This window comes from Fistularia commersonii, chromosome 30 (assembly GCF_037954325.1).
Source record: "Fistularia commersonii isolate RoL2024-O1a breed Wild chromosome 30, RoL_Fcom_v1.0, whole genome shotgun sequence".
In the NCBI taxonomy this organism is placed as follows: domain Eukaryota; kingdom Metazoa; phylum Chordata; class Actinopteri; order Syngnathiformes; family Fistulariidae; genus Fistularia; species Fistularia commersonii.
Window position 1 is genome coordinate 7,243,331 of NC_141313.1, and position 22,741 is coordinate 7,266,071.

Consider the following 22,741-nt stretch of genomic DNA (forward strand, 5'->3'; position numbering starts at 1 on the left):
TTTTTCAACAGTTTCCATCCAATACCTTGGTTGTATGAAACCTGTGGCACATTCTGTCCTCTTTCATCTCAGTTTTTGACTCATTTCCTGAAATGGAGAGGGAGAAGAATCTCAGCCTGGAGTTTCCATGGCAACACCTCTCGGTTCATGGTGGCACTATCCGTGTGTGTGTGTGTGTGTGTGTGTGTGTGTGTGTGTGTGTCTGTGTGTCTGTGTGTGTGTGTGTGTGTGTGTGTGTGTGTGTGTGTAGACATGTTAACTGCATCCTTTGCCCTATTTTTGGAAATGTGTGCATATTTGGTGATACTGATGTGTCCGTGAAGCTATTTTTTTGTGATACTTTGACAAATGAATTTAGTATCTGTGCACAATACAGCCATTTTAACAGTTGATCAAAATTTGGTGGGGATCTGTATGTGTGGAAACAGGATTGCCAATTATGAAGGTTTCTGTTTGCTGCTTCATTCAACATAGGCCGCATACATTGTCATGGCAACAGTACTTGCTGGTCTTTACATTGGACTCACATCCCGCCCATCACCCATAGCCATTTAGTCCCTTGGGATCTGACTAGACAAAAGAAGGAGACGCTAACAGTGATGCTAATCTATGCTAAGACCCTTGATGCATGACAAGACGTATTTTAAATGGACTTGTGGGTGTAATAGGAAAGCAGATGTATCAGCTAAACTGGTGTGTATAACAGCAACTCAGTCCAAGTTTAAAAATATTTTGTATTATGAAAAAGAAATTGTTTTTCAGCCAGGAATCCTGTTAAGGTATTATGACCTTGGACTACGTACCCATATAATTGATCTGTGATGATGATATCTGTTGAAAATAAATTTGGTGTATTTATTTGAAAGGCGTGACAATAATTTTGAAATTCATAACTTAAAATTTAGCATTAAAAACTAATTATATTAGAAAATACGAGATTTGCTGGTGAACTTCACTTTAGCCAATAAAATATGCTGAACTATTGGGAGGCAGACATAGATTTGACACTATTTTAAGTGTTTACTGTTTGGTAAAATCCAGGCTGTCCATGTGTGTCTGTTTCCCAGTGACAGAGAGTGGGCTGTGGCGGCTTCAGATGAAGGGGTGTGGCCATTTCCCCCTTCACCCCCACAATTAGCCCATCTCCATCACTGCTACATCCTCTTCTACATCATTCTGCCTCCTCTGTGTGTGAAGACATTGTCATACTCATTTTTGAAAATATGATCAAACAGATAGATAAAGCTCATAAAACATGAAGTGTGTGTGTGCGTGTGCGTGTGCGTGTGCGTGTGTGAGACAGACAGAGATTGTAGTTGTCAGTTGTAATGGCTTTACTTAGCTGATCCACCAGGAACACAGAGAAGCACTGTTAATATTCTTGAGGTGTCCCTGGTCGACTCTCCCCTTTCTCTGCGATCCCTCTCCCTCTCTCACACACACACTCACATACAATCATAGTTCTGCCTCCGCACTGGCTGCAACACCATGATGTCACCTTTCGTCTGATTGGTTGCAAGGCTGCAGAGTGAAGGAGGAGAGATGCTGAGAGAGGGAGGGATAGAAAGAGGAGAAAAGTGAAGGAAAATGCCGGCACTTGAATGGGTGGAGGGGTTTTCGGACAACAATGTATGAAGTGCAGTATTAGCTCCACTATGTAGTCTGTGTGAAGTGGGCGTGCGTCTTGGGGTACAGCTTGGAGGATAGGGGGAGCCCCGTTGCCACGCCCTCCCCGAAGCATGAGGCGACTAATTTGCCAGCGGATCTGTGACTGTGAGTGCAGAAGTGAACATGGGTGTGTTGATGTATGTCAAGGACTGTATGTGCATCTATGTTTACTGTTTCCGATGTGTGTCTTCTTCTTTCTCCTGCTAGCTGTAAACTGAGCTTGGCACAATAGGTTATGCCGTGACAGTGAAACATGGATTCTACTTGCACACAGACACACACATACACATGTGTGTGCCACTCAGGGATTGTGTATTTATTGACCGTGCGTGTAGGTCAGGTAATAAATGAATCAAGGTGCAGGGTGGTGGCTTTGCGGCATTTCGCCACAGCTTGTTGTCAGAGCAACTAGATTGCAATGGGGAACCGTTGCCAATAGTTCGTGTGTTTACGTGTCTTACCCAAAATATTTTACTGTTTTAACAATCCGTTCATAATTACTGCATTTTCATTGCAAGATTTGAGTTCCAGTATCAGTTTGACTGCTGGTTCAGTTTCTGCTAGCATGCAGGTTAGAGGTTTGGGTCCTACCAGTCATGGTTTGCAGGGGTGAAGATACATTTTCCCCTGAGAAGTGAGCATTTATTGTGTAGGAGGTCTTTTAATTCCAACCACTAGTTTGTTTTTTCGTCATTGTATTATGGATTTTATGACTTCTAGGGAAGCCTGTCACAGACTACAGCATCTTGATATGTATTTATTTATTATTTCCCAGCTTTTTTCACCCCATCATCTATTGTCTTGGAGTTATGCACACCTCATTCTACAAATATGATTGAACACAAAAATCAAAGACACATTCATGTTTTGTTTATTTGCCCTATTTATATTCCAACATTTCTAGACCTATATCAACTAGATATTTTACCAGTAAACAGCTGTTTGAGTTGGACGTCTTTCAAAACTGTCTTCAGTTGGATTTATTTTGATTGTACTATAATTTTACATTCTGCAGTTTTCAGCCATTTGAATTTAATCTTCATGAGTTTTAATAGTATTTTCTGTGTGCAGTATTGTTTGATTGTGTAACAGTGACTCAGTTTAGCTGCCGAAGGTTTGATCTGTTTTCGTCAGGGAGTATCCTCAGACTGGTAACTAATGTCCCCTCTCCTCCTCCTTTCAGATCGTAGTTTTGAGGATGACGACAGTGTGGATGGCAGTCGTTCCTCTTCTGCCCAGGCTGCCTTTAGGGTCCCCAAAGTTCCCAAGAAGCCTTCGGAGTCCTCCTCAGCACGGAGGCCCAGTGCTGCTGGGGGCAAGCTAGGTAACTATATTTCTCATCCACACCTGGAAAGTCTTTACCCCTGAAATGACTTTTTGCTATATTTATATCGACATATAAAAGAGCCCAAGTTTTCTGGCTAGTGTCCTTGTGTTTTATTTTTTTGAGATTACTCAGAAATGTTTGAGGTCTCTTTCAAGACTTATATGAAAGATAAAACAAAGCCCAGTTGTCATTAGATACTGACTTGTACATGAGAAGAAAAAAAAAATCTACAATTGTTTTGGTCTCTAGAGACTTTTTTTTTGTTACGCCTCAAAAAACGTCGAAAGGTTTTTGCCACACCGATACCTATTGAATTTTGAGAGCCTGTTAAGTTAGCAGGGCAGTATGTGTATAATCAGGCAATAAGTCTGTGCCAATGAAATGGACTGAAGTTCACTTGGATAAGCCTGATACACTATATCAGCTTTTCCTTTGTCGTTATTATATTATACTGATATACTGATGATAACTCCTTAGATTAGAACCTTTCCTCACTATAAGCACCAAGGGTACCATGCCATAATTAGAGGCCTAATTTTTTGTTATTATTGCATTTTCCTCTTATTTGTAATTGATTACACCCCCAGCCCACCCCGCCCCTCAAAAAAGCAGAGCAGAACGAGAACAGTCACTGTGCATGTTTACTTTTCCTCCCTACACCCTCCTCAAATTCCATGCTCTGGTTTCAGCTGACTCATATGAGAGCCGCAGCTCTTTACTGACTCCCTTTTTATTTGAAATTCAAATTCAGTCTGTGTTTTCATTCCTACTTACAATTGCTTTTTCAGATGCTAATATTTTAGCTGGAAGTGAATCTGTCTCATCCCAGGTGTCGATCCACTTTGGCCACATAAATAGGATGCCCAATAGCACATAATCTAAATCATAAGCTCAAAGGTTTGACCTCAATAACTTTTCCTGTTCCCAGAGATGGGATGGTAGGTGTCATATCTTTAAGGATATGGTCCCTGGACAGTAAATTATAGGTGCTCATAGTTAGGGTAGACAAAGGAAAAAGTAAGCAGATTTTTATTGTGACATCAATAACAACATAGCTGTACATGATTGGACAATAGTACATATCAGCCTTCCTATTGATAGAGGTTTCTCTCCCTTCTCATGATGGCTTGAGTGTTAGGTTTGCATCAGCTAAGTGTGTATTGATTGATCCTGTCTCCCTTAGTTGAAAGCTATGTTGCCAGGACCGTGCTGTCAATTTGCTGACTTTAAAGTATCTGTGTATCTGTGTGAGCGTTGTTTTACATACACACTGGCACACTTGTAGAAGCCTTAAAGGTTGAAACTTTAGCTACTATGATTATTTGTTGCAGGTCATTGTGGGGCTTTGACTGAACTGAAGGGCTGTATTTCACTCAGAAAACCAGAACCAAGACAGTTATCTAATTATGTTCAATGCACGTGCTGTTATTTTTTATGAATGACTTTCAGCCACCCTGCCCCTCCATCCCCATACCACATAGAGCCACAATTGTCCACATTTGCATTAGATGACAGCACGCCCACACATTCTGCCATGATCAGATGGCAGGATTCAGAAAAGCTATAGATTTCACTTTTACTGATGGCTTCCAGAAAAATGTTCAAACCAGTGTGACAGTAACAGTAGTTGACATTGGTTACTTTTGTTTCAATGCGTTCTGTAAACTGTTTTATAATCTTAGAAGTGGTTCAGTCTCTTTGTGATGAGGGAGCATATTGGGAGTGATTTACTTACTGCATTGTCTTATTCAGTGTTGGTGAAATCTGACATGAGCTATTTGTAATAATAACAATAGAAAATGGTGGAGGTCTTTAAGGTGTGAATTGAGATGTTTTCAGGTATCTGTGGTTGCCAGTGATTTATCAAAATATATGTACATTTCCAAGGGCATGGAAATGCACATATAAAACTCTTTTGCCTTGATAGTCAGATGATTAGATTTCAAAAAGGCATTTTGATAATCATGATCAGAAGAGCACTATTTAGTTTCCGACAACAGGATTTATGTGACAAGAGTAAAGAACCCATCATGCTTCTGGCAGTTCAGGCAGTACTCCTATAGTACAGGTTATGGGTGGGGGGCACATTAAAAGACTACCAAATGTTTTAACAAAGGTAATGTAGCCTTTGTTAAGTGAAGTAAACATGTTATTTAGTAAAGTGAAGGCTTATGGGCGTAGTGAGAGAGGATATGAAGGTAGTTGGTGTGAGAGAGAAGGATAGAGAGATTAGGGTTAAATGGAGACCGTTGATTCGCTGTGGCAATCCCTGAAGGGAAAAGCCGGAAGACGTACCAAAAATTTTGTTGATGTGGTTGACCAGAAACTATATTGATAGTCATTAGGACTCTTCAGTACAATTGTATACTACAAATAGCTTTTTTTATCTTTTTTTTGGTGTCATCATGGTTGTTTTGGTTACAAACGTTTATTCCTCCAACTACTTGGGTTATTACTGGAAGAGTCGATATTGCCCTTTAGTGAGATAAAAATGGGTGTTTGTAAATTTAATAAACCAATTGAATTTCATGGTTCTAGTCAGATGCATTTAGCATTTATGATAGGTTTTTACATCCTCTTCACAATAGTGAAAGTGAGTTAAAAGAAAGCAAATATATTTACAAGAACATATTTGCAAAATATTGTTTAAGGATATGCAGCAGAAATAGCAATATTGTATTGTAGCTACTTGAAATTATTGTATTGTGGTGCTTTTTGGCACCCCACCCCCAAAACTATTTTTAACATTCTTCAACCCAGATGTGCTTGTTTGTCTTTATTGTCCCTCTTTTCTCTCCAATCCCAGTAGGGAGTTTGAACAGTATGTGGTCCCCAAGGTTTCCAGCCTGTACAGTGATATTATTGGCATTTGTGCCAGGAAGTACATTAGAAAACACAGCCCCATCCGATTTGTTTAAATCATTCACTGTGCACACAAACAAACGGTAATGAATGTTGTTCTACCTTTCCAGTGTCCAAAGAAAGTGCTGGAGCAGTTGATGAAGATGACTTTGTTAAAGCCTTCACAGATGTTCCTGTTGTCCAGGTGAGCTTATACGTACATGAAAACAAGAGCAGTCACAGGAATGCACTATCAACCTCCATGTTTTTTCACTGCATCCTTTCCTCTCCGTCTTTGCAGATATACTCAACAAGAGATCTTGAAGACAACCTGAATAAGATCCGTGAGATTTGCTCTGATGACAAACACGACTGGGACCAGAGAGCCAATGCGGTCAGTAGAATTGCTGGATAGTTACCAAAAATATGAAGCCTTAACCTCAATCATATGAGTGAGATTATCAGTTAATGAAATTAAGCGACCAGGTAATATATTTTCTGCATCATTTGCTCATTGTTTCTAATCATCATGTACGTTTTGCAGATGAAGAAAATTCGCTCGCTGTTAGTGGCGGGTGCTGCCAACTATGACTGTTTCTACCAGCACTTGCGGCTCCTGGATGGGGCCTTCAAACTGTCTGCTAAAGACCTGCGCTCACAAGTGGTTCGCGAGGCGTGTATTACTGTGGCGTGAGTATTGTTCACAGATACTCAGACCAATACAGAGAAAATCTAGACCAGTATCATGTCAGTGAAGGTTTACGATCATCCAGGTTAATCAATCGGTGTCAAATCTTGTCGTGGCAACTGGACTTAGCTTTTCTTCTTGAAGATCTACCTTGATTGCTAGACATTCAACAGTGACATGTATGACAACAACAGGAGCATTTAAGTGCTCAAATCTCAGTTAAGTCAAAAATATGTTTGAGGAAAACAGTCATTGGTTCATTTTGCATAATGCGTCATTTTACTTTTATTATCTTAACACAATTTGCTGACAGCTCTTATTATATGAAAATGGTACCAGTTTTTCAATCCCATATATCAGTTTTAGCCCCCAAAACCAGTCATCTGTTTGTCCCCTGTGACAATAATACTATGATATTATATTTTTTTATTCTCATGTGTGTCATAATGACTAGGTATGATAAAAAAAATCCATTACCTTGACAAAATATAATCTGTGACATTCAGAGCTATATAAATTTGTGTTGTTTGAGTTGTGTCTTTGGGTTTGAATCTGTAACTGCAGCCACCTCTCATCGGTGTTGGGCAACAAGTTTGACCACGGAGCAGAAGCCATCGTTCCAGTCCTGTTCAATCTCATCCCCAACTGTGCAAAAGTTATGGCCACTTCTGGTGTCTCAGCTATCCGGATCATCATACGGGTGAGATCCGTAATCACCAATTTTATTTTTATACAACAAAAATATTTTAGTCATCTTATATTTCGTCATCCTATATGCTCCTGCCATAAATTGATTTTGCTTTAGCCACTTAATTTTAATATTTCAGCACACCCACGTCCCGAGACTCATCCCCTTGATAACCAGCAACTGCACTTCAAAGTCTGTCGCTGTTCGAAGGTGAGACAGAAATGGGAAGCAATTTAAAAAAAAAGAAAAAGAAAAAACGTTGTTAAGGACACTTTCTAAATATTTATCTTGGCTTTAAAATCCCAAGACAGGTAACTTGCAATGCTGCTATTTTGTGAGCACCCCTCTAATGAAAACGTCCTCTCTAGGCGCTGTTATGATTTCTTGGACCTTCTGCTGCAGGAATGGCAAACACACTCTTTAGAAAGGTGAGCCTGTGTGACCAGGTTTGCCACCTGAGTGCAAAAGCATGTGATTTGCAGAATTCACATTTTTTTGTGGTTTCCTAACATTTTCCTTGCTACCCGTTTCAAACCTTACTTTATGTTCACTTTTCATGGCTGGTCTCTGTTCTCACAGGCACACAGCTGTTCTGGTTGAGAGCATCAAGAAGGGAATTCGTGATGCAGACTCAGAGGCCAGAGTAGAAGCTCGCAAGTATGATACGACAACGCCTTCTCTGAGTCCTCTGTTTTTGTTTTGTCCTTTAACGTTTCGTTATTTTCCCTTTTCTTTACCTATTTGCCCCCTCACACTTATTTACAGCCTTTATTTGGTTTCTTCTTGTCATCCAGGGCTTACTGGGGTTTGAGGAACCACTTTCCAGCCGAAGCGGACGCTTTGTATAATTCCCTAGAGTCATCGTACCAAAGGACCCTTCAGTCTTGCCTGAGGAGCTCTGGAAGTGTCGCCTCACTTCCCCAAAGTGACCGGTCCTCTTCGTCCTCGCAGGAGAGCCTGAAGTAATCAGCCTACATTAATGACTGTCAAACCAGCACAGTTTGCTTTCGAGTGCATTGTTTACTTTAACCCTTCCAGTTCAAGCTGTAACGTTGAAGAAGTAGCTGATGGTTAAGACCGCTATTTTTCAAAGCCTAAGCAAAACGACTTCATGAGACAACGTTGTTCCACTTTACTTTTTTGTTTACTTATAATATGTAGCCTTTGTTGATGCTTCATGCTGAATAGTCATTTGTATGTGTTGATGTGCAGCTGAAGAGGGTGAAATCCAAGGAGTTCCCCCAGGAAAAGACAAACAGCTTAGAGATATTCACTATTTTTTCACCAACTATCTGCATAGCTTTATTAGCTGGCTGCTGTAAAATAACACTTTGCTTATTTTAGAGGACGACTCCATTAACCCCCCCCCTTTTTTTTTTTTTAAAGCAGACTCCATAACATCTCGTTACAAACTCATGTTTTTTTGTTTGTTTCATGGAAGTTGAGATCCATTCAAAATAGTTGGACATCACAGGCTTTATTTTTCCATTTACTTAGTTTTGTGCTACACTCTAGTAAACATGGTAATTTGTTTAAAATGTTAGCACAGATTTCAGAGTTTTACTGCAAATGACAACCAGCTTAAGCATAGCCTTCAACATATATGATCAGTAAATCCCTTTCATTATATTTTATTCAAGCATATTATATGCGTATTTCCAACACTGAATTCTTGATTTATAATTAGTAATTCTGGAAAGAACAATGATTTTGTGTTATTCCGTAATCCACAGTAATATAGGTGTAATTTACTGACTGAATTGTAAACAACTTTTCTCCCTCTTCCCTTAGTCGACCTCTGTCTTCCAAATGGCCAGCCGCTCCTGTTAGAGGTGGGTCACACAAGCACAAATGCACACATGATAGGATATAAATGTGCAAGCTGTCTCAAGCACCAGATCTCATGCTTACTGTCCTGGGAAACCACACACAATCCACTATATGATACATCAATTCCCGCATTTCCCATCATGCCCATTTACATTTGCTTGTGTTCAGTTCAGTATAGCCACATCCTGTTGTTGTTAAGTTAATACAGACCTGCACATATGTATTTTATACATGTGCCCGGGCTGTTTGTGTAATCCATTTTGATATCAATGTTTGTACCTTTCAGTGTGTGACCTGCATGCGTTTGTGATGTATATATCCCTCCATTGCCTCCCATCCCTTCTCCAATACAATCCTCCTATCCCATCAGTCCCTGTGGGTTCAAAGGGGGGGGTGTCGCCAGCCTCCCTGCAGCGTTCCCGTAGTGACGTGGATGTAAATGCAGCTGCAGTCGCTAAGCACCGGCACGTCGGGCAGGCCAAGGGAGCGGTCCGATTGCCCCCTGGCTCCTACTCCTCTCTGGGTAAGGAGCCTGTCAGTCAAAGTAGACGGCCAATCAGTGCAGACATTGATTAGCCCTGGATTAGCAGGATTTCAGTCAGAGTTGGATACTTCTAAGATCAGAGCCTCTAAAATAGAAGTGAGTAAAATTCACTAATTCTCTTCCCATGGGTTTTCACCACTTCACACAAACCAGGGCTGGGTCATATGGAATCAGTTCATTTCACTATATTCAAATGCCAGATTATGATATTGATCACGATTTACCTTAAAATCAGCAATGCCAACGGTTTTAGTCTTTTAACTTTTATTATCAGCTCTTGGCTTGAAGAACACTTGTCATTTTGCATGGGTGGCAACATTAAACAGTAAAATATCACTAGAGGAGTATAAAATAATTTACTGTATATGCATTTTATCATTTATTGAAGTAATGTGATAAGCATGCTTATTGAATTACCAAATTATATACTAACAAAATGAAATCATATTCCATTCCAAAAAAGGTTGATCCATTGCAGCGCAGTTAATATGGTAGTCATATGTACAGACTTAAGAGGATCATTGTAGTTGCTTAACCAATGTGTGAATGAGGAAACAGCACTGAAGGACAGACTAATCTTTCATTTTAGTAAGTTGGAATCTACATATCTGTTTTGTATCCATTGTCCTCAGACTCCATTTGTTAATATACTGATACAATCGTCACACAGCTGACGATTGTTTATCTGACTTTTATCTTAGCAGTATATAAGTGGTGGAAGTGCAACACAATACACTTTTAGGAAAAGCCTGTAATATAGGTCATAATAAATCCATGTTTTAATGAAAACACAAGCACAGTTACAAAACGCTGATCACAATTTGCTGATCGTTCGTATAGATATATGTACAGTATTGCCCAGCCCTAAAACAAACACACAGACACACACACACACACACACACACACACACACACACTCTTCCATGCTTGGACTGGCCTTTCTAGTTTCTGTTACTCTCCTTTCCTGATGCCTGCATGTTGCCTGTAAATGTTTCCTGAATGTTTTATGATGCATGCCCTGCAGACAAATATCACCCCTCGTGTGTTTGTCTCTCTCCACATTTCACTATTTACCCTCTCTGTTAAGCAGATGTTCTGTTAATAACTCACACTGTGCTCCTTTCTGCTTTCTTTTCTCTCTTCCTCTTTTCTATCTTACTTTATTATTCCCCTTTCACCTTTTTTCCTTTAAATTGACCCCTTTAAAATATACACTTTAATTCGTCTTCCCTCTTGGTTTCCTTTTGTATCTTTCTTTAAAAACCTATTTTACCCCTTTTATTTTTCCTCTTCATTTCTCATCTGTATTTCCTTTCACCCCCTCTCTCTGCTCCTAAAGATGATGCCTCTGATAAAACGGATGGTAAGATCATCTCCGTCTGTCAGTGACAACCTACTAAAGCTTTTCCTTTTTTCCTTCAACTCTTCACTCCCACCCCATTACTTCATTCCAGTCCAGCAATTTAAGTTGCAGTTTGTGGCCACAGCGCCCCCTGCTGTCAGTATCTCACATTTAATCCCTCTTCATGTGTTGAATCCTCATCTCATCATGACTCAAGGATATATTTTCATTTTGACTAATATTGTTTTGGAAACTAAGATTTATCTTTTGAACTAAGTTGTCATTATGTTGTTTATTTGATAATAAAACACTTTGTAGATTTATTGTGACATTTACAACCTGCACCTTCTGTCCGTCTTTAGGAACCAGGTCAGACAATGGTAAGATAGCGGTTTGGTTTTGAGATAATCTAGTTGTAATTTGTTAATACTAAGCTTTTATCTGTATTCCAGTGTTACCATTTATCTCCATCTTTATCATGTGGGCAAAGTTTGGCAAATGAATGGCAATGTCCGTTTTGCAGCTGGATGTGGATCAAGCTGGAATCTTTCTAAGAAGAATGATCTCAGTGAAGTGATTTGCAATTAGAGCAGAAAAAGTTTGTCGATCATACCAATATTAGGAATGGAAATAATTGAAAATCTACTTGGAATTATGCAAATGGCCTGAGGAAACTTCTCCCAGGGATGAATGTTAGGTTTAAAGATGTATAAAGCGATATAAACGGGATTTTTTTTTTTACTGTTCCCATGTGTTTTCGTTAGACAAGCAATTTGCTATTGTTTGCAGCCCTAATTGCAATAGCATCTCACTGAACTCAAACTTGGCAGTGGCTATTAGTCAAATCTTTTGGCCTGCTTTCATATGAAACTTTCACCCAACCTTAGTTGCAAGAAACTGAGTTGCCATTGAGTTGTATACTGTTGAGCCCCAGTATAAGTTGAATAGAAATTACTTTGAACTTATTTGAAAGTCTGCTACAACTGTCTTAAACACTTTCTGGAATTGGTTTTCCTGCAGCAGTCAACCAAAAGGTCCCGATGTGTAAGATAATGATCACAAACTAATCTTGATGATGCCATTTCCATTTGCTGCCGTAGACTTGAGACTTAAACTCATTAATGCTGATCAATCGAAATTAACAAAACAATTAAATCGAAGATTTTCTCTCCGACACTCAATGAAATGAGCACTATAATGATCATAGCTAAGTCATGTCAACAAACCATATGAAGCTCGCAATTTCGCAAACTTTTTTTGTTTATACTACAACTATTGCTATTATGAATTTAGTTAACTTTTACAGAAACAACAAGAAATGAAAAGAAACAAAACATCCTTTGTGTAGTCACAATGATGTATCGTTGATATGATCTAAAAACAAAAATCACCTGTGTAGCCAGCTAGTAGTAGTAAAATAAACAATATCTGTTGTGCTGGATGAGACGTTAATAGCTTAAAATGTCATTTTCCATTCAAATAGTGATTAGTTCACCTGGCAACCTGCAACTTGCTGTGTGAAAAAATATATGTGTAAAGCAGGCCATACAGTATTTTAACATCAAATGATAGTTTCTTTCCTGAATGAGATAGCATTTCTGCTCTGTCTGTATTTGTGAACCCTCCTGGCTGAATGTGAGCATCAGATATAGGTTCTGACTGTTTACTAGCACTTGTAGTTTTGCCTCCGCATACTTGGTGGGCTTCATGCATTTATAAGCAGCTTGTCACTAGTCTTGCCATCCAAAGATTGAACCTCGGTTTTTGATGCTTGCGTGTTTTTACCACCTTCCCTACACATCCTTTCAGGCCGTGTCCGTACCAAGCAGCCCTTGTCCACTGCCAGCAGCATGTCCAGCCAAGTGGATTCAAGAGGGCGCAGCCGCACCAAGATGGTCTCCCAGTCACAACGTAAGCATCCACTGAGCCAGTGCAGAGCATGACCCAAGCCCAACAGTAAGACAAAAATTCTGGGTACCAGGTCCCGTTACATCAGCAATGCACTTTCATTCCGATTGTGTTTGATCTTCTTAGAGTCTGGTTGCAGCTCCTGTTGTGGAGTACCTTTATTCGTTACCCTTCCGGTGACAGTAAGCTCCATGTACATGTTTTTGTGCCTTCAGGTTCCAACGAATCCGATTGCACACCAGGTATTCTATTAGCGTGTGTATGTGTCAGTCAGAGTGTGTGCGTCTCTCTGTGTACCACAGTGGGAATGGTGGCCCACCTGCTACTGCACTCATTCCGATTCAGGTGTTTTGTGTAAATAACTGTGCGCGTGTGCGTGCGTTTGGCTCTGCATGCTGTGTCTCATCACGGGATGGTGTTTATTTCTGCTGCTTCCGCCTGACTCTCGGTGTCATTCGGGCTATTTCAAAATTTTCCAGACAAAAGGCCATTGATCAAGATTTACATCCCTAATATATGAAGCAGATGTTTACCTGCTTTCTAATAAAACTTTTTCTACCAAAAAAGTCTTGCAGTGTATGTCTTTAGTACCTGTTTGAAAACCCAGAAAATGAGCCAAAATAGAAGGAACAACGGAGAAAGAGAGGAAATGGCAGCTGAACAGACCTTCAAAAATTATTACATATCGTGTGTGTGTGTGTGCGTGTGTGTGCGTGTGTGTGTGTGCGTGTGTGTGCGTGTGTGTGCGTGTGTGTGTGTGTGTGTGTGTGTGTGTGAGCATATTTAGTTGGAGGCATTTTCTTTTTCTCATCGTGGGCAGGCTTGGCTTCATAATCGTGCCCTACCAGCTGTCCCAACATGCACTGCTTTCCCAGTCCATCATGAGCAGATGGTCCAGTGTTTGTTTTTCTCTTTAATGAATGGAGTCATTTTTTCAAAGTGCCTCAGAGTTACCCTCATTCTTGGTGTTACTGAACACCCAGATGCGCTTCCATCGTAATCTGTTCTAACCCCCATGACGCTTTTTGCGCTTCACACCCATATTACATCTTGTTTAATCTGCTGTTCCTTCCCCTCGCCTTTGCTTCCCCTGTCCTCCAAACCAATGGGCTTAATGGCTCAGGATCTCAGTCTGCTACCCCTGTTGGTGGTAAGGTTATAACACTACTTCTTTTCACCTGCACTTTTGACCCGATAGCTTTTTTTTTCTGTTGTCCCCTCCTTCACATGCACCTCTCAGACCACCACTAAAGCCCCCCTTCACATTGGCTGATGCATGCTAGGTTTTTTTGTAGGCACTGACTTTTAACACGGCTGTACTATGGTCATGCTAAACACACTGCTTTGAGAGCCTTATGTTGCAGCACTAAAACTTTGCCTGGCAGTCACTGAGGGGAAAAAATCAATTGTCAAAGATGTGTTAATCCAATACAATTGACAACATAGATATTGGTTTCGTATCGAACATTTCACAGAACCGCATGATGCGTTCACTGTTTTTGCACTAGTATCAGGAATTTAAAATCTCAGTCAGTGTCATGTGTCTGCTTTAAGAGACAGGTGCAGTTGTTAAGGGAAAAACATCAGTGCAGATTCTGGTCCCCACAGCCTGATTTGATGTGTTTCAAAATTATTATTCACTCTTCTGTCAGTTGATTGTCAGATAAATATTGATATTATTTCAAATAAAATCCCTCGTAACGTCATTTAGATGTGTTTGAGTTAGTACTTTGTCACTAGCATAAAGCCTTAGCTGTGTGTGAATGAGTTGGAGGAGGATTTGACTGTGTGTGTCCTTCGGAATAAGCGTTTGGTCTGCTCATGTTGACACTTCAAATGGACTGAGTAAAAATTACAAGTTAACAACCACCTTGGAAACCTTGTTGTTTTACCTTTTCAACATTTTTTCAGTTACATTGAAAAGGCAGTGTAGCACAGTTTAGCTCTGAGCTGACACAGGATGGTTTTAAATCCAGGGCAATGGCAAATTTGCATTTTAGGTTTTAGGTTTTTGTTGACATAACCTGATCCTAACTTGAAATGCTGTTCATTTTACATGAAATGAATATAGATAATTGTATCACCCTTGCCAAGCAAATGTTGCCAGTACTTTAACCATCCTGTTTTTTTACCAGGAACTAAATTGAACTAATCAGTATTCTGCCACAGCCTGTTTAACCAGGTCACCGTGATTTACATCTGAGTTTGTTCATAACCTTACAATCTTCACATCAGAGCACCTTCTCCTCAACTCTTTACATCAGGATGATAGCAATGACAATGTTTGTTTATTTGAAAAAACTTGGCTTTGTTTTTGGAAACAGACCACCATTGGAAAGAGAAACAATACGCGTCAGAGAGACCTTTTAGCGTATATTAATGCATCTTTAAAACTACTAAGATGAAAGAGCTTTCCTGAGTATTATCTGTGTCATTCGTCATATACACCTCAAATCCAAGTTTCTCCTAATCGCATTGTTCTCTGAAAAATAAGCTCTCTGAATGTGGTTCACTCACCTCTCCCTTCCCTGTTTCTACCATGTTTCTAAATTACATCAGTCACAGGATTTAGATTCTTTTTATGTGCATTGTAGATCAGCTTCCATCTAAAATGCTGTGAAAGTATAAAACAAGAGGATATTTGTTCTTTGTAATTGTAGGGTTTAATATTTAAATATGCTCTGTGTTCTTACACTCTTTGATGAGATGTGATACTGAAGGAAGACTCTAATTTCACTTCTTCTCTTGCTTTGTATTTTGGCTTCCCTCCTTGAAGCTGGCAGTCGCAGCGGATCCCCCGGCCGTGTACTTACAAGTACGGCACTGAGCACCATGAGTTCAGGGCCCCATAGGGTGCCGGTCGGGCCTGGAGGGGACGGTCTCCGACGAAGCCGCATCCCTCGCAGCCAAGGATGCTCCAGAGATTCCTCCCCTACGCGCCTGTCTGTCGGTGAGTTAAAAGGCTGTGGTGCTTTCAGCCACAGTTTGGAATTCTCATGCTATATAAAACTCATTTTTGAGAAGAATGGAAACAGCTTCCCATCGCTTTTTGACACCAATGGAAGAAATACTCCCATTTGTGAAGCCGTGAATCTGTGTTTGTGCTTTGGGCTGATTTTGTTGCCTTTAAATGTATGGCTGCCTTTTGGTGTCATCACATTTGAAACTACTGTATGGTAAAGGCACAACTACAGATTCTGATGGATGCTCAAGGAAGCAGATTCATCGCAACAGAGCAAATAAATGAATGTGAAAAAACAAGTCCTTGAAGCTTCTACTCAGTGTCTCATAATCTTGGTCATACTTTGGCCTTGAAATACTTTTAAAGAAAGCACAGCCACAGTCAACTATCCATATACGCACAAATCTCAACTCTTTAACCTTCCTGATCCCTATCTGCCTATTCTTCCTCTGGTCTTCTCCCTGACCTCCTTTCCTCCTCCTCCTCCTGCCTCTGTCCTATAGCTCCCTCCAGCATTAGTTCCATCTACAACGGCGCAAGCAGAGGAGGTAAGGCTCCGACCACGACCAGACCGCCCTGTTCTCATCCTCACCACTCTCATCTTGAACTCATCCCCCATTCTCTTAACTGTAAGCGTCACATCTTACCACCACCCCAAACTCTCCACCAGGCTGCTGATCAATGCCTCAGTACCCCCCTTCCCGCCGAGACCATAATCTAACCTTTGTGACTTCATGGCTGTTTTGTCACAGCGATGGGTGTCCCTGATCTGCAGATGCACGTGTTATGTCTCAATACTAACATGCTGTCAGTGGCTGATGAACAAGCCTTCTTGCAGGATCAACAAGGTTTCATGGGGTCTATGTAATTCTTTGTAAGACCGTGATTAACCTTGAGTGGCTGTATAGATGCTGAGGCTGTTGAACAGAGAAATTACAGGTGAAGTTGACTGCTATGCTACTGAAAGGAACCACAGCTTGCCCTCATGCACCCCCTTAATTGTCTAATTCGTCTCATGTCACCTCCCCTTTCTCTGTTCCCCTTTGTTGTGTGTGAGGAAGAAAATGCTTGGTTTGTTGAATGTGAGCATCAGATGATGGTATTTTGAAAAACGAGGGAGCACTTGTCTTCTGCTGTTGGGTGTATCCCATAGAGAGACAAGAAACAGAATCAGAAACCACCACTAACTCCTGACTAATTTCTGTATTTTTGAGGTAAAGTTTTTGATGTTATTACCTTTTGTATTAATGAAAAACTTGATAAAGTTCAACTTTTAAATTATTTTTTTCATTTCCTGTCATCTTCCAATGTATGTGAAACATACATTAAATATTAGAATATTTTGTAATAAACTATGATTTGTAAAATGTTTCTTAGATGCATGTAGGTATTTTTTGACGTATTATCTCTTGATTCTTAGGAGTCAGTATCAAATATCTATATCATGGCCTCAAGTGAGAGCCATATTTCCCCTGTATAATCCTATGGGGTTAAATATGTCCAACCAAACAAAACAGACCTCACTTCTTTAAAGAGGTGAACTCTGATTTGTAATGATTTATCAACATCGAAAAAGTAGAAATAATAGATGTATTAATAAGTATTAGTTTCAGGACTGATCTCTGAGTCACTTAATGCCATCAGAGGAAGTGACTTGAGGTTGAGATGCTCCGACAGGGCAAGTAGACCTGTGCTCCTACCCTCGTCTGTTTTCTGTCATTTTGCCATGTCCTATTGTCTTATTCATGTCATTATCTACATATTTTCCCCTCCCACTTCTTTGACAACCCCCCCCCCCCCCACACACACACATACTCAAATTTGTCCTACTCTGTCTTGTCCCCTCCACTTCCTTCTCGTCCATCCGCACTCCCTACTCTTGGTCACACTGTCATTTTCTTACGACCACTTTTCTTCCTTTCATTGCTGTCCCTTCCCCCGTTTGCCCTCCTCTTTCCCTCCGCTGTGGTGCACCATTGTAACCCGGGTGGCGTTAGCTCGAGGCAGTCGTATTCCTCGACCCAGTATGAGTCAGGGCTGCAGCAGAGAGGCCAGCAGGGAAAGCAGCCGGGACACCAGCCCTGTTCGCTCCTTCACACCCCTTGGTGAGTAGCAGCAGTGGAAAGGTTCCTAGGAGGGAGGTTTATGAAAATCAGGATGAATCATTAACTAATCTTATCCAGATTAACCAAAATCAAAGAAACGTGGATTTTTAAAAATTTTAAATTCAGTGTTTGATTCATTTCACAGTCAAACCTCAATAATTTTGACACAAAAATGCTGGACATGTAAAAATAAATACCAATCACTTGCATATATTTGCATGGTAGTGGCCTTTTCTTTCTTTCTTCTCTCACACCCGGTTCCAGTCAACCTGAGGTTGATGTGGGTTTGTTTTGTGCGTCTGTGTGTGAGTGTTAAACTCTCTGTGTATGTGTGTATGTGTGTTCTAATTCCGGTTGCAGCCACGCGGAGCTACTCTCGCTCCACAGGAGCTCTCCACACACCTGACGCTTTCGGGGCTGCAGGTGAAGGCTGAGTAAATCTATTTCTCCGTACCGCATCCACCCACATCGCCTTAATTTTTGTTCCCTCCGTCTGTTAGTGTTACGCATCTCTTTTGAAATTGTGTTGGCTTTCTGTTCTCATCTTTTGGCCATCTTTTGTATGTTTGATTTTCTTTTTTTTTTTCTACATTCTGCTCCAGGATGTTGAACCGTCCAATGGAATCGCATGCTTCCTCCCACTGAGTTGCTAGTTGACAGCCATCGTGCCAATTTGAGCATTTGTTTTACTTAAATTTTCAATAGCTTTGTCCCATCTCTGCAGAGACACTGTGTTTTCCTGTGTTTTGTGTCAATCAGACTTTGTCCCCTCAGTGACACCTGCAGTGTCTTCTAACATGCCATTACATAAACTTACAGGAATGGCTGATAAGAAATGTTGTGTGTCTGAGTTGAGTGGAAGTGGATGATGAGGAGTGCTTGGATGGCGGATCAAATTGTGATCCAGAGATCATTTTCAAATGTGATGCTTTCAGGTTTTCTATTTTTTTAACATGTTTTCATTTCTGCCCTCCCAATATCTTTCTCTTTTATCTTTATCTTTCTCTGCAGGGTCAGGTTTAGGCATGAGTCAGTCAAGTCGTCTGTCCTCCTCAGTTAGTGCCATGAGGGTCCTCAACACTGGCTCCGATGTAGAAGAGGCTCTCGCAGATGCACTGGTATGAAAAAATGCTTGTGCACATCTTGTAACACACAGAAGCAGAAGATTCGCACATTGTCACACATTTCAGTATGCAGTCCCCAAGTGTGTATCACATTGATGGAGTGTGTGGGTGTGTGTGTATTAACTAACCCCTGGTTCTACCTCTTGTTTAATGCTGTCAGCTGTTGGGAGACATGCGGTCCAAGGTCAGAGCCTTCTCCCACCACATAGCCTGTGTGTTTTTGTGCGTGTGCGTGTATGTGCGTGCGTGCGTGTGGGCGTGTGTGTAGTAAGGTCATCCATGTGTTTTCTGCCTCTGCTTGATAATTAAACTGCTTGAACTGGCAGCATAATTCCATGCCTCCTCCAACAGAAGAAACCAGCTCGGCGGCGATATGAAAACTACAGCATGTACTCTGATGATGATGCTAATAGTGATGCATCCAGCGCCTGCTCAGAAAGATCCTACAGCTCAAGGAATGGAGGGGCAATACCTACCTACATGAGACAGACTGAAGACGTTGCTGAGGTTAGTGACACCATTTGTGTTGTATCTGAGTTTGCAGTAAGAAGTAACAATACAAATATTTCCTTTTTCAGGCAGTATTGAAAAAAAATATATATTTTAATTCATATGACTTTGAAGTGTCGAGGAAAAAAAAACACATTATTTAGAAGTATTTGTCGGTTATATCAAATGTATTAAATCTTAATCTGAAAAAGAAAAACACTAGTGTTGTATGTGTGAGAAATGTATTTAAGGTTAAGCTTCACACAAGTTTCCGAATCATACCTGTGTGCTCTGAAGATTGGACCTCGATTTCTCATTCAGAATCAGAATCATTTATTAAAGGCAACACAACAGCATTGGTGGAAATTGTTTTCGGTACAGCACATAATGCTCACATCTCTCCTGGGTCAGTTCCATCGTCAACAATACAGACAGAAAATCATGATTAGCAGGCAAGATACATCAAAACAGTGATTGATTCAGAGTCTGTATAGTGGTTGGGAAAAAGCTGTTTTTAAATCTGACAGATTAGGTTGTGAGAGACCTGTAGCGCCTCCCAGAGGGCATGAGTGTGAACAGGTGATGTGGAGGGTGTGTCTGGTCGTAATTGATTTTGACTGAACATTGTGTGATGCATCTTTGATACAGTGTCTATGGGAGAGAGAGTGTGAGCCATGATTCTAGATGATTTATTGATGATGCATTGAAGTTTTGAGCTAGAGTGACTGTTCAAGTCACCATACCAAACTATTATTGATGAGGTCAAGATACTTTCAATTGTGGCTGTGTAGAACTGAAGGAGGATATTCTGTCTCACATTGAATTTTTTTAGTTGTCTGAGAAAAGCAGCCTTTTGTTGGCTCTTTTTTTAAACTTCCTCTGAGTGCTGTTTGAATTTTATTGTGTTATTGATGTGTGTCCCAAGAAATTTGAATGAGTCTGTGATGGCTATAGGATCAGAGTTGATGGAGATGGGTGTTTTGGGTGTAGGCGAGCGTGAGAAATCAATTATCAGTTCTTTTTCTTTTTGATTCGTTTAGCTGCAGGTTGTTGTTCTGGCACCAAGTGACTGCCTGGATGGCCTGCTCTAGATAGTGTTTCTCATTATTGTCTGTGATGAGTCCAATTATTGTGGCGTCGTCTGCAAATTTGAGGATGGATACTTAACTGTGTGAGGATGTGAGTGTGTTTGTGTACAAAGAAAACAACCAGGGCGATAGGACACACCCCTGGGGGCCGCTGGTACTCAGGGTCAGAGGTCTGGATGAGCGGCCATTCATCCTGACTCTTTGTGTACTTCCTGAGAGGAAGCTCCTGATCCAGTGACATAGAGAAATAATATTGTATTTTTTTTTCTTATTTTTATGACAGATATAATACTGAGAGGGCACCGCTAATGTCTCTTTGACCTTCTCTTTTCTCTACATTGCTCATGTGAATGTCTGTGTTTGGGCCTCCCACAGGTGTTGAACCGCTGTGCCAGTGCGAACTGGTCTGAGAGGAAGGAGGGACTGTTGGGCCTACAAGCACTGCTGAAGAACCAACGCACCCTCAGGTGAGCCCTATACACATTCATGCCCAATTTGGGGACATTTTAAATTCTGGGTAGAAATATTCCCAGGGCTTCTCTTAGCACATATTTCTTGACTCTTTAATGGATGACAAATATAAGCATATAGGCTGGCACTTGGAGCACCTGCCGTTATTTATACTTTTCAAGAGGCATTTTCTATATTTGCCGAGTAATTTGCAGATGTTTTACAACTTAAAATAGCATGTTAGGAAAAAAGTCCATCTGAAAAGCCATAAGAAGGATGATCAATTCTTTGGTATGTATCAACTCACAGCTGTTGATATCAAAATTACGTCCACAGATCTGTTTGATTTTTATATACAGGAATAGCATGGAAGAGTCCCACTCCTGAAATTTTGCCTTTTTTCCTAACATTTTTTTTATTATTATTTTGCTTAGCATAATGAATTTAGTTGTAAGGCATACATGTCTTCTTAGCAGAAATTGATTAGAATTTTTCCCGTCATTAATTGTTTTTACCCGCAGTCGGGTGGAGTTGAAGAGGCTGTGTGAAATCTTCACCAGGATGTTTGCAGATCCTCACAGTAAGGTATGGTTGCATGCTGCGCAAGGGCATACTGGCTCCCAGTAACAGCACCCATTTACAGTGTCATGGCACATGACTTCATCATTCACCCACTTTAATTTGACCTTTGACTCCACTTGCTTTGTTTATCCCACCATTCTTCACTGTACCGGATTCTGCCAGAGCGGAAAAACTTTTCAGTCGCACACACCAATACGTTCAAGTGTGTTCCCAGAGTACATTGAGTTCCAAAGACAATGAGTTTTCCAAATTAGACACATGGATATGCACACGAAAGCATGCAGAGCGTGCAACTGAATTTTCTAACGGCATGCCCCACCTAAGTTTGCGTTTGACTTTACACTCTTCGCCGTCCTGTGGGATGCTCTGTCACTGCTCCGACGCCCATTTGCAGGCCGTGCTCACTTCACTCAATGCCACCCTTTTTTTCCCTTCGTACCTGTAGTCTGAACTGCACAGCTATAGAAATTCACAAACAGAAATATTTGGGCTGCCAGCTCTTCTCTTAGACTAACAAGCTGTAGATCACCCTATCTAACATTCCTCTTTCGGCATTTTGAGCTCCCAACGCCCCACATATCGCGTAAGGTGTGTGGGTCCCTTTTTTTCCACTCCTCGTTTGACATTTTGATGATTTGATGAATTTCAGCGAGACTCCGGCAGGGTGTACGGCACGGCAGAATCCGGTATAAGCTCAGCTTCCTTCAAGGTACCGCATCTCACCACGGATCTCTCCTGCCTTCATCTCTCAGACCCAGATCCATCCCACTTAAATCTCTTTCTCATATTGGAGATACTCCAGCTCTCCTTCCTAGTTTGCACATGTCACCGCATTATTCAGATGTTCCCACTTTAACCTTTTTGAAGACCCCTGTGTATTTTTCATATGTTGAAAGTATGATGTACAAGCCAGATTTCTCAGCGTCCGTTCAGGTATTGTCTGTTGGATGCTAACAGATGTGTCTCTTTCTCCTCCATGCCACCTCACGCTGGAACTCTGTAGAGAGTAAGTTTGTCCAGTTGTGCACTCAATCTCATGATCCTTGTGTAACTGAAAAAATCAGTCGCTAAGACACCTGCAGAACTCACTCACTAACCTCTTGCT

General features: G+C 40.8%; 1 protein-coding gene across 1 annotated transcript in view; it reads left to right on the forward strand.

Moving 5' to 3' along the window:
- Positions 1-22,741, forward strand: part of clasp2 (cytoplasmic linker associated protein 2) — a 57,880-nt gene that overhangs the window by 24,358 nt on the left and 10,781 nt on the right. Inside the window, exons 8-33 of the mRNA XM_086178484.1 lie at positions 2,852-2,992; positions 5,968-6,041; positions 6,138-6,230; positions 6,381-6,526; positions 7,089-7,224; positions 7,352-7,422; positions 7,581-7,640; positions 7,792-7,869; positions 8,007-8,174; positions 9,004-9,044; positions 9,413-9,565; positions 10,926-10,949; positions 12,738-12,839; positions 13,052-13,078; positions 13,960-13,986; positions 15,613-15,786; positions 16,302-16,346; positions 17,796-17,903; positions 18,264-18,326; positions 18,915-19,021; positions 19,188-19,211; positions 19,379-19,534; positions 20,980-21,071; positions 21,576-21,639; positions 22,286-22,345; positions 22,640-22,642. Of these exons, the coding sequence (XP_086034610.1) occupies positions 2,852-2,992; positions 5,968-6,041; positions 6,138-6,230; positions 6,381-6,526; positions 7,089-7,224; positions 7,352-7,422; positions 7,581-7,640; positions 7,792-7,869; positions 8,007-8,174; positions 9,004-9,044; positions 9,413-9,565; positions 10,926-10,949; positions 12,738-12,839; positions 13,052-13,078; positions 13,960-13,986; positions 15,613-15,786; positions 16,302-16,346; positions 17,796-17,903; positions 18,264-18,326; positions 18,915-19,021; positions 19,188-19,211; positions 19,379-19,534; positions 20,980-21,071; positions 21,576-21,639; positions 22,286-22,345; positions 22,640-22,642 (2,237 nt within the window). The remainder of the gene's footprint in view (positions 1-2,851; positions 2,993-5,967; positions 6,042-6,137; positions 6,231-6,380; positions 6,527-7,088; positions 7,225-7,351; positions 7,423-7,580; positions 7,641-7,791; positions 7,870-8,006; positions 8,175-9,003; positions 9,045-9,412; positions 9,566-10,925; positions 10,950-12,737; positions 12,840-13,051; positions 13,079-13,959; positions 13,987-15,612; positions 15,787-16,301; positions 16,347-17,795; positions 17,904-18,263; positions 18,327-18,914; positions 19,022-19,187; positions 19,212-19,378; positions 19,535-20,979; positions 21,072-21,575; positions 21,640-22,285; positions 22,346-22,639; positions 22,643-22,741) is intronic.